General features: G+C 41.2%; 1 protein-coding gene across 4 annotated transcripts in view; it reads right to left on the bottom strand.

The window, feature by feature from the left end:
• The window catches only part of FAM169B (Protein), a 256,991-nt gene that overhangs the window by 202,227 nt on the left and 42,249 nt on the right, over positions 1–12,515 (bottom strand). For all 4 annotated transcript variants that reach the window (XM_081831589.1, XM_081831587.1, XM_081831590.1 and 1 more), the window contains exons 4-5: positions 11,022–11,107; positions 5,149–5,326 (exon numbers count right to left, since the gene is read on the bottom strand). In XM_081831589.1, coding sequence (XP_081687715.1) covers positions 5,149–5,326; positions 11,022–11,107 — 264 coding nt within the window. The remainder of the gene's footprint in view (positions 1–5,148; positions 5,327–11,021; positions 11,108–12,515) is intronic.

The following is a 12,515-nucleotide window of genomic DNA, read 5'->3' as shown; positions in this document are numbered from 1 at the left end:
TGTTGATCTCATGGTCGTGAGTTGAAGCCTGGCGGTGGGCTCCACACTGGGCATGGAGCCTACTTAAAAAAAAAGAAAAGAAAATTGCAACTGGACTAGGTAAAACCTATGAGTTTGCAGTTTACTGACCATGGGGTATAACTCAACCCCCAAAACTACAGAAACCACTGGTGGGAAAAGCTGAAAAATTACCAGTTAAAGGTGTCAGAGATCAGATTTAGGATTAAGAAAGTAGCTGGAAAGTTAAAGCAGCATAAGAACCACAGAATGAACCAAACTCAAATTCAGAGCAACTGCCCAAATCCCTAGCTTACAGCTAGCCTACACATGAGTGAAGGAGCCCCCACGGAACCCAACAAGAAATACGTCAAAGACCAGAGAGATAGTTTGAAAAATGGCACCACACAGGATCAGATCTGAGAGTTTGGTGCTTTTCTCAAATACAGACATTCCTCAACTGAGACAGCTCAAGTGGCAGAGAGCTGAAGCCAAATGGGCTTGAACAGTGAAAGTACAGAACCCCAAACCAGCAGGAGCCAAAAACAAACAAAACAAAACAAAACAAAACACAAAACCACAAAAAAAAACCCAGGAAAGGTAAGCCAAATCCATATTCAAATCTTTGGCCACCAAATCTGCAGGCACAGGGAAGACCTCTACAGGGCCAGGCTAAAGAAACAGCCATGGGAAGTCACACAGACAGATGTCAGCAGCTATAGATCACAAAGGAGACAAAGTCTACCATTTAAATCTAGGCAGGTTGAACAGCTACTAGATCAAAAATCTAAAAATCCTCAGAAAACACACACCAAAAAAATTAGTTGTTACACTATATCTGCAACATCTAATTTTCAACCAAAAATTATTCAACATGAAAAAAAAACAAGGAAGTGTGACCCATACTCAAGGGGAAAAAAAAAAAAAGGTAGTCGATATAACTAATTTTAAATAGACCCAGATGTTGAATTTTGCAAAGGCCTCAAAATGGCTTTACAAATATATTCAAAGTATTGAAATAAAATAATTCAAAAAGTTAAAGGGAAATATATGGAAAATCTCAACAGAGAAATAGCAACTACAAAAAATAATATAAATTCTAGAGCTTAAAACTACAATAACTAAAAATTTTCAGTGGGCTCAACGACAGACTGGAGATGGCAAGCAAACTTGAATATGTGCCAGTAGAAATTATCCAACAAAGAAAAACGTTTGAAGAAAAATGAATAAAACCTCTGAGACAAAACTTAAGACACTATGAAGCACCCCAGCATACACACAACTGGAATCCCAGGAAAAGAACAATGAAAGCAGAATTTTTTTAAAAATTGAAGAAATAATGGCCCAAAACTTCCAAAATATGGTAGAAAACATAAAGATTCAAGAAGCTCACCACACCTCAAGATAAACAAAAATAAAATCATTCCTAAACACACACTACAGTCAAACTACAAAAAAGCTAAAGTTAAAGGGAAAACTTTGAAAGCCATCAGAGAAACCTACATGTTATGTATGAGGGAATAATAATAAATAACTGGCTGACTTTTCACCAGAAACTATGAAAGCCAGAAGACTGGAAAAACATATTCAAAGCACTGAAGGGGGTTGGGGAGGATTATCAGTAATAATTCTATATCCAGCTAAACTACCCTTCAAATATGACTGCAAAATACAATAGATTTTCAGTAAACAAAAACTGAGATATTGGTTGCCAGCAGAACCACACTACAGCAAATTCTAAAGGAAGTACTTCGACCTAAAGGAAAAATGACACTGGATGGCAAGTGGGACCTATATTAAAAATTTTTTTAAAGATAAGTATGTGAGAAAGATTTTAACTGTATTTATTTATTTTAAAACATATGACTACTAAATTAAAAATTATAAATCCATAATGATAGGATTATAACATAAACAGATCTAATATATAACAATAGCACTATGTAAATAAGAGGTAAACGAAAATACACTGTTGCAAGATTTCTGTATTTCATCTGAAGTAATTCAGTATTAACTGTAAGTAAATTGGGAAAACTTTAAGATGCATATGTGATTCCTGGAGCAAAAACTAAAAATTTAAAAATGCAAAAATATAGAACTAGAAAGCCAATAGAGAAATTAAAATGAAATACTAAAAAATATCTGATTAAAATAAAAGAACACACAAAGGAGGGACAGAGGAACAAAAAATACAGAAGACACAAAACAAACTGCAAAAGGGAAGACCTCAGTATATATCAATAATTAAATGTAAGTGGACTAACACTCCATTCAAAAGATAGACTTTTTTTTTTTTTTTTTTTTAACAGACATTTTTAAGACTAGGTTTAAAATCCAAGGCCCAGGGATGTCTGTGTGGCTCAGTAGGTTAAGTGTCTCAGGTCCCAGGTCCCAGGTTCCTGGGATTGAGTCCTGCACTGGGCTCCTTGCTCAGTGGGGAGCCCGCTTCTCCCACTGCCTGCCACTCCCCCTGCTTGTGTGAGCATGCAAACGCTCTCTCTCCCTCTCTGACAAATAAATAAAATCTAAAAGTAAATAAATAAATAAATAAATAAATAAATAAAATCCAAGACCCAGTTGTATTCTGTCAACAAAATATATGCTTCAGATAATAAAGACATAAACAGACTAAGAGTAAAAAGCTACAAAGAATGTATTCCATGCAAACAATAAGCATAAGAAAGATGATGGGTCTATATATTAATATCAAACAAAACAGACTTCATAACAAGAAATATTACTGAAGACAATTGGGGACTTCATAATGATAAAATGGTCAATATATCAGGTAGGTATAACAATCATAAATATAGATGTAACTGATAACAAAGCTTCAAAACAAAATAAAAACTAACAGAACTAAAATGAGAGATGAATCCACAATCATAGACTTTAACAAACTCTCAGAAATTGATATAACTAGACAAAAATACCAGTAAGAATGCAGAAAATCTAAATGACATTAATTACCTTATCCCAACTGATATTTCAAGAACACTAAACCCAATACCTGCAGAATATACACATTTCTTCAAGTCCACAGGGAATGTCTACCAATACAGACCATATAATGGGCCATTAAACAATTCTCAATAGTTTCTAAAATCTTAAAATGTAATAGACTACATTCTCTTACTGCAACAGAATTAAGTTAGAAATCAAAAATAAATAAGTAAAACATCTGAAGTATCTGGAAATTTAAAACTTACTTTAAAGAACTCATAAAAATCACAAATTAGAAAATATTTTGAACTGAATATAATGAAAATTGGTAAATTGATAAAAAATAGATTTCATCAAAATTTCAAATGTCTGCTCTCTGAAAAATACTGTTGTGCCAAAATGAAAATGTTTTCCAAATACATATCTGATAAAGAACTGCCATCTATAACATACGAAGAAACTGCAATAAGCAAACAACCCAATAAAATATGGGCTAAAATATTTAACAGACACTTAAAGAAGATACGTGACCATCAACAAAACACATGAAAACATAATCAATATCGTTCACGATTAGGGAAATGCAAATTAAAACCAAAATTAAATACTACTTCCCACCTTGTAGAATAGGTAAAATTAAAAAGACTCACAATACCAAGTATTGGCAAGGAAATCTCACACATGGCTGGTGGCAACATGTATGTAATTATTCTAACAGAAATATTTTTATTCTGTCTCTCCAAAAATAAGCTAATCCAGCAAAAGACAGTAAAAAAAAAAAGTCTGAATTGGAAAGGTATACCTGAAGCATATATTCTACTGGTATGTACTTCTTAAATGAAATAAATTGAGTAACTAAAAGTCAATTGCCACTTAAAAAAATCAGTTCATGGATGAAACGGCGTGACCCAGTAAGCAGCTTCAGAGAACTTTCCACCAAATTTGTGGAATTCATCAAAAATGAAGAAGAGGCAGAAATCCAAGCACCTAGTCTAGTCTGCCTCAGCTCGACATCTTAAGGTCCTCCTTCCACTCTGAGTTCTGGGTCAGTCTCTGGAAGAACAAGGCAGATACAACCAACCTCTCTACTTGAGTGTCTGGACTGACCTTGACAAACAGTTAACTACCAGAGTTACTTGCATGGGAAACTGGTCATCTCACACTGAGAGGGAGAAAAGGGAGAAAAGTGGATTTCCTCCATCCTGGACCAGTGGAACAAACACAGTGTGAACAAAGCTCAACACCATAATCAGCCTTCCAAACCCCCTGAGAAAAACATGTAAACCAGGAGAACAGCATGTCCATGGTGGTTCACCAGGAAACCTTATTCTTGCTCAAATTTAGGACTTAATAAGAACTGAAGGACAGGGCTGGGACTGCTTGGAATAGAGATGTTGACAGCTTTTTAAAAAACTCAAGAAAGTATTAAAGAATGGGGCACCTGGGTGGCTCAGTTGGTTAAGCGACTGCCTTCGGCTCAGGTCATGATCCTGGAGTCCCGGGATCGAGTCCCGCATCGGGCTCCCTGCTCGGCAGGGAGTCTGCTTCTCCCTCTGACCCTCCCCCCTCTCATGTGCTCTCTCTCATTCTCTCTCTCTCAAATAAATAAAAATCTTTAAAAAAAAAAAAGAAAGTATTAAAGAAAACAACTTTAAAGAAAGAGACCAAATCCCTGAGGCAAAATGGTCCTAATACCACACTCACTTCTCATCGCAGCCCCTAAAAATAAGTCCCTGTATTTTACCCCGACCTTGATATCATGGCCGACCTCCCCCTCCTCTGAGGTAATGTCTATAAATCTGGGCATCCAGTGCGCTTTTGAGCCACATGTCAGCTATTAGCAATGGTATTTTTCCTGACGGCTAATTGGTAACATCAAAGAAAAGAAATGAAGAGCATCATGTTTTGCAGAGTCATTTTACACCATTAGCAGCAATAAACATTTTATGAGGGACATGGCACTGCCTGGGAATCAAAAGGACACGGTTTTCACCCTATTTGCCAGTAAAATGAGCAATAAGAAAATGAAATCCATACCTCGGGTTTACTTGGGTTTATTTACAGGAAAGCTGAATTAGTGACACTTCCTGTGCCAGAAGATTCTCTCCAAGGAACACTTGTGCTGAGGGAGTCCTCGGAGGCAGGCAGACATCTAGGGAGCCTCCCCACCCCACCCCTCCCCCCGACCTGGGGCAGCGTGTCCCTTACCTTTCCTTTTGGTTGTGTAAAATCCAACAGCTGATCCATCCCGCCACAGAATCTTTGCTTGCTCCTTCACAGAGTGAGGTAAAAAAAACATGTCACCATCATCCAAATTTCTCTCCAATCTTCCAAAAATAACGACATTTAGAATGAAAAGCACAATCCTTTCCCCAAATGACTGAACCTTTGAAGGGAAAAAAAATAAATAAATAAGAAAGAAAGAACAAGCAAGTGAGAGAGGAAAATCACATGCGATAAATTTTGCACTTGGAACCAACCCACACATCGGGGCCAGGTGTGTGCGCCATCACACGATTCCGTTCATGCTCAAGAGCCAAAATGTGAATCATAGTTCCTCATGGGGGTTTTCACAACCCTGACCTTTCGCACCCATCGGCCTCCAGGAGTGAGGGGCAGTGCCCAGAGGGGTCTCCCGGGGTCCCTCCCGGGCCACCTATATGGAATGTAAGTAGACAGAGGACAATCCATTGCAGGTCAAAAAACAAGAAGTTACCTCCAGGGGGGGCACGCAAGCCATTTCAGCAGATCCCCTGGATGTGTCTAGAAATAAATCCAATCCGCCATTTTTAATAACAGTCCCAGAATTCTGGCCCTCAGAAGGATGGTAAAGAATTGGGGGCATCAAAAAAAAAAAAGAATTGGGGGGATCAATGGCTACATCAGAAGCAGATGATTTTCAATGGTTTGTGATGTGGTAGATTTGGAGCACACACTACAGTCCCAACCCCAGAGAATTACGGGGAGTCAAGGGCCATCTTGTTCTAAGGCTATAAAATGAAACCACTTCTTGCCTCCCACAATGTCATGACGGGTGAAGAAACTATGTGGTCAAGGTCAGGCCCACACAGAGCTTTAGCATTAACAAGTCAAAATGACTTCATGGTCCCGCCTGTTAAAATTTTCTGCATTTGTATAGCCCACAGGTGGCAAATATGTGGCATAAACAGAGGCCTCCAGCTCCGGCACCCACAGCAGACATAACTAATCAATCCTACTCTATGTGGCTGAGCCTGGACATGGTCACAGAGTCCTTCTAAATGCATTCCTCCAGACAACCACAAGCCAGCACTCAATGTGATTCTTCAGATGAACCCAGTCAACCGTTGATCAAGTGACAGTATTGTTTTATTAGATTGTAACTCTGACAAGACTTCTATGTGACAGCCTGCTTGTGTGGGCATTTGTCACCCATCCTATGCATCACTACGAGATCAGCAATGCCATTAAATGGGCTGTGACTTCCACCCACAAGCTAGCATTCGAGTCTCTTACCCGCTGGGGAGGCCCTGATTTGTAAGTAAGGAAATTGAAACTCAAGGAGGGTAAGTGATTACATTTATTGATTTCCCTGCCTCATTCCAAAGAGGACTTATATGACAGCTGGATGAGGGCTCTGTCAGAGGCAGGCAGGCTCAAAACAACAGGCCAGGCCTTCTGAGTCCCAGCCTGGTGTACCTGCAACAGCCCAGCCCATGGTTGCCTTCTGCATCTTCATCCATTACAACCAAGGTTTTGGAAATGGGAAGTTTAATATAAATATCTACACTTAGTTTTATATTGAATACTTAATCCTTAAAGTTTTATCATCATCATCATCATCATCATCATCATCATCATCATCATGTGTGACTGTGGCTTCTTGGCCTGTGGATTTGCTGAAAGATCTTTAGCAATGCCAACTCTCTGAGCCTCAGTTTCTTCCACTGGTCAGGGGAGAAGATTGCCTGAGTCATCCTTAAAACACTTGTTTTTGGGGAAGGGTGGGTAAAACAAACAAACAAACAAACAAAACACTTGTTTTCAAATGCTCTAATAAAAAATAAGGCAGCTTGCTGCCCTCTCGCAAATGGCACAAAGTGTTTGGTGCCAATAAATTTATTAATTGGTCCAGAATGTAAAACAGTTCACCTTCATCTGGAGCCAAATCTTAAATGAGGAAAAGCTTTGTGAAAACCACACCTGCTCAGCTCTGAGAAGCCACCCCAATTTTGTATCTCAGACAGTAGCAGCCAAATCCAGTTCAGACGTGAAGAATCACAAAACCTGAGTGGGGTGATGTGGGAGGTTATATTTTTCAACTTATAAAACCAAAAAGTTCAGAGGAAAGCCAGAAGAGAAAAGCAGATTGCATCTGGCAAAAAGGAAATATCCAATCAAAAACTGGCAGGAGAAAAAGGAGGAAAGAAAATGCACTTAATTTATCCAATTTCATTATGGGGCGGGGGGAGAAATGTGTGTGATTCTGACTTAGAAACGTTTCTGGAAACACAAAACCAAGATCCAGTTCTAATCCCTCAATTAGGACTACTAATTATGTTAACAGAAAGAACATTAAGCCTTTTTTTTTTTTTGGTAATTTATGAAGAATAGCTGGCTAAGAAACAAAATGTAATTAAGAGAAAAAAAAAATCAAGACCCCATATTCTACAAATGGAGAGGGAAACTATCTCCCTAGATGAGGCAGATCGATCTTTACAACACGGTTCATTAAGTGCAAGTGGCATCCAAGTTTCTTTCTGTCCATAACATAGGCCACATTTTCAGAAAATCTGGGGTTTCCCTCATCTAAACACGTAGGAATGGACACACGGAAGAAGTGACCACTCTTGTTCTGGGGAAAAAAAAAAAATTATTTAAAGAGCAAGTCAGACTCCTCCTGGCATTCAGAACCCCCAACCACTAAATACCTCTGGCCCACCTGTGGGAAGGGGCCGGAACAGCAAGACAAATGAGTACGCCAGGCCATCCCACTGGGTACCCCACACTCATTGGCTGAATCTCAAGCCACTGTTAAATTTGCTGGGGGTGGGAGGAGGGGACACTTTTAAAAACAGTATCTACTGAGTCAATTAAAACCAGACCTGAGGGCACCTGGGTGGCTTAGTCGTTAAGCCTCTGCCTTCGGCTCAGGTCATGATCCCAGAGTCCTGGGATTGAGCCCCGCATCGGGCTCCCTGCTCAGCGGGGAGCCTGCTTGTCCCTCTCCCACTCCCCCTGCTTGTGTTCCTTCTCTCGCTATGTCTCTCTGTCAAATAAATAAATAAAATCTTAAAAAAAAAAAACCAGACCTGAAAATACCCTGCTGTTTGCAACAATATGGATGTAACTAGAGGGCATTATACTAAGTGAAATAAGTCAGGCAAAGACAAGTACTGCATGATCTCACGTGCATGTGAAATCTTACAAAACCCAACTCATCGGAACAGAGAATAGAATGGTGATTACCAGAGGCTGGGGGTGGGAGAAGAGAGATGTCGGTCAAAAGGTACAAACTTCCAATTATAAGATGAATAAGTTCTGGGAATCTAATATACAGCAGGGTAATTATAGCTAATAATACTGTATTATATTAAAGTCGCTAAGAGAGTAGATCTTAAATGTTCTCATCACAAAAAAAAAAATGGTAAATATGTAATATGGTGCGGGTATTAGCCAACACCATGGTGGCCATCATTTTGCAATATGTAAGTATTTCAGATCAACACCTTCTACGCCTCAAATTTACACAATGTTTATGTCAGATATATCTCAATAAAGCTGGGAAGGGAAAACAGGCATGAAAAAGACAACCCACAGACGGGAAAACAATATTTGCAAATCAAATATTGCAATACATGCAATAAGGACTTGCATCCAGAATATATGGAAAATGTTTACAACTCAACAGTGAGACGTCAAATAACCCAATTAAAAAGTGGGCCAAGGATTTTAATAAATATTTTCCCAAAGGGGATATACGAATGGCCAATAAGTACATGAAAAAATGTTTAACACCCTTAGCCATCAGAGAAATGCAGCTCAAGACCACAATAAGATACCACTTCCCACCCAGTAGGATGGAGAGCATTAAAAAAACAGACAATAACAAGTGTCAGGGAGGACATGGAGAGATGGAAGCCATCAGATGTTACCAGTGGGACTGTTAAACGGTGCACCTGCTGTGGAAAACAGTTCGGTGGTTCCTCAACAAGTTATATAGAGAATTACCATATGACCAGCAATTCTGCTCCTGGGTATATACCCAAGAGAATTGAAAATATATAAGCTCACAAAAATTTATGCAAAATGTTCATAGTGGCATCGTTCCTAATGGCCAAAAGGTGGGAAAAACTCATGTGTCCATCAACAGATACACGGATAAACATATATGCTGTAGCCATGCAGTGGGATATGATCCAGCCATAAAAAGGAAGGAGGCTCTAACGCACACTACAATGTGGATGAACCTTGAAGACATTATGCTCAGTGAGAGATGCCAGACACAAAAGCCTACATATTATACAATTCTAGGGATGCGAAATGTCCAGGATAGACAAATCCACAGAGACAGAAAGCAGGTTCCTTGCCAGGGGCTGGGGCAAGAGGGAAATGAGGGGTGACTGCTGATGGGTAAGGGGTTTCTTTTGGGGGTGATGAAAACATTCTAGAATTCAATAGTGATGACTGATGCACAACTCTGCAAATATTGAAAATCACTGAATTGTATACTTTGAAAGGGTGAAATTTATGGTATGTGAATTATATCTCAATGAAGTTGTTGTTTAAAGGGAAAAAAACTGAATTTGTTTTTGTTTTTGTTTTTTTAAATTGTTCAAGAGAAGGAAAAAACCCAGATTATCAATTTGTTCTCTAAACCAAACCCAAAAGAATACTGATACTTCATTCAGTATTTGTAGGTCCCAATGAGGGAGATCAAGTGGAATTCCAAACAACTGTGGACAGATCCACCATTTCAAAACTGCCAAGAAGCACCTATGGAATTAAGATAAATATGCCAATCAAATGAAAATGGACAGACGTGAGGCAAATAGTCCAAATTCTTCACTAGTTACTACCTTTCTCGTCAGCCGGTGACCCAGCCAAACTGCAGTTGAGCGGACACCACAGGGACTCCAAGGTGCTGCTGTGGCACCTGCCCTCACCCCTGCCATCCTAGGTTTTGGCTTTACAATGGCTCCATACAGCCACAGCCCATTAAAGACCTCCAGGGCTGACGTCAATGAGACTGGAGTTTGTGTCCAGTTCAATCACTCTCTAGCTGTGTGGCTCAGCCTCAATTTCTGCATCTGCAAAACAAATATCTTGAGGATTCTAAAATTAGATAATCCCTATAAAGAGTCTGAGGACATAGGCGAGTACCTAACACAATATCTGACTCAGAGTAAGTACCAAAAAACATTACTTGGATGCAATAGGCAGAATTTTCCTACACACTAGAGAGACGATGGGGATTTAAGTTTTAAAACGAAGACATGGGAGGCCACTCAGGAAGGTAAGAGACATCTGCCAATAGCCTGATGCCTGTTGCATACAGCCTTTTATTACTATTTTCCTTAGTGGCAGGGCATTCTAGATTGAATCTCATCCCCCAGAAAGTTGTTGCAAGCCCTAATGCCCAGTACTTGGGAATGTGACTTATTTAGACATAGAGTCTCTGCAGATGATCAAGTGAAGATGAGGTCATTAGGGTGGGCCCTAATCCAAGATGATTGGTGTACATATAGAAAGGAGGGATCTGAACAGAGAGAGACCCTCACTGAGGGAAGATGATGTGAAGACATGGGGAGAAGGTCATCTCCAGGCCAAGGAACACCTGAGGCCCCCAGCAGCCAGGACAGATGCCTGAAACAGATTCTCCCTCATGGCCCTCAGAAGGAACCCTGGTTTCAGGCTTATAGTCTCAGGGCCTATGAGACAACAAATTTCTGCTGTTTCAGTGCCCCCCGCTCTGTGAAACTTTGTTTCAGCAGCCCTAGAAGATTAAAACACCAAGGCAGACTGCTTTCAATTATTAACATGATAATAAGCACAGTGACTTTAAAACCTGTTTTGCACTATTTCAGTCTACACCACCTCACCTTCATCAGACCTTCTCTAGCAGGATCAGAGGTTCGTAGGACGTCTTCGGTGGGCCACCAGGACTCCTTTATGTAAACAGCCACCACTAAAGAGAAAGCCAAGAGAAAATGATGATATGCATGCAGCCAGCCGGCCACCAGAGGGGCGGTTTCAACAGCCTGCAGCCACTGTTAAGGTGAACAGACAAGTACGTGTAGGTAAAGCAGGTGATGTTTCTAGAGCTAAGTTCTCCAAGAGCACTGACCAGGACGGAGTGACCACTCTCACCTGAAGGTCTTCACAGAGGTCTTCACAGATGGCCTGTTGCCACCTCCAAAACAGGAGGTGTGTGTCCCGATGTTATTGGGCAAAAAGCCCTACACACCAAATTCGATGGAAAAGAATTACATCTTTTTTTTCCAAAGTCCAGTTATGTGCCACAACTCAGAACTCCCCATGGAGTCAAATCCAACATTACTGAAAGGCATCGAGCACAGAATCTTTTTTTTTTAAGATTTTATTTATTTGAGAGAGAGAGAGCATGAGCAGGGGGAGGGGCAGAGGGAGAGAGAGAAGCAGACTCCCCACTGTGCAGGGAGCCTGACGTGGGCCTCAATCCCAGGACACTGAGATCACAAGATGAGCTGAAGGCAGATGCTTAACCGACGGAGCCACCCAGGCGCCCCCTGAGCACAGGATATTCTTATCGCCCTCAGCACTGGGCCCGGTACTGGCTTCTTTTCCGTGATTTTTTTTTCCCTTCCCACAGTGATACTGTCACCTGCATTTTTCTGAGGAGGACACTGACACTCTGAGAGGTAAAGTAGCCTGAAGGCAGCCGGTGAGGGGGGCCTGAGGTGGGTCCACCCCTGAGCCATGGACTCCAAGTGCAGTGCTTTCTCGCAGAGGCCAGAACTGAGTCAGCTGGTAGGAAATGGAGTGAATCATGCAAGGGTGGTGGGGGTGCCTTTGAATAAGGAGGCTCTGGGGCTGGATCTGCAGGAGAAGGAAGAGAGACATCTCTCCTCCCCCCTACTCCTGCCCCACCCCAATCTAGACAGTCCCTGAGGCCTGTGGATTCCACCCATTCCATGTTTGGACAAGGGTCCTGCTATTGTAGGGGTGACCTTGGAACAACCTCAACCTCACTAAGCCCCAGGCTCCTCATCAGAGTTGCCCAAACTGATCACCCAAGGTGGCTGACAAGTTCCAGTGAGGACTGGGTGCGAAACACCCACCATAGAGCCCCGTGTGTCAAACGTGCTCGGTGACAACTGATCAATGTCAGCTCTCCCCCACCCCGCTCCACCCATGCCCCTGCCACCAAATCAATCAGTTCCATCTGCCACCTCGTGATGGGCTCCATCCCCTCCTCCCCAACTCCAGATGCCAGCAGGGTCCAGGCCACCATGCACAGAAGACCGTGATAATACCTCACCTGGTTCCCTGCCTCAGTCTCCCCCACTGATCCATCCCTACCAAGTGGCCACTCGAAAGGCAAATCTAATCATAGG

The sequence above is a fragment of the Leptonychotes weddellii genome, chromosome 9, assembly GCF_054177405.1.
Source record: "Leptonychotes weddellii isolate Sample4059 chromosome 9, ASM5417740v2, whole genome shotgun sequence".
Classification (NCBI taxonomy): Eukaryota; Metazoa; Chordata; class Mammalia; order Carnivora; family Phocidae; genus Leptonychotes; species Leptonychotes weddellii.
Note: the sequence above shows the minus strand (reverse complement) of the source record. Positions and strands in the feature narration are given on the sequence as shown.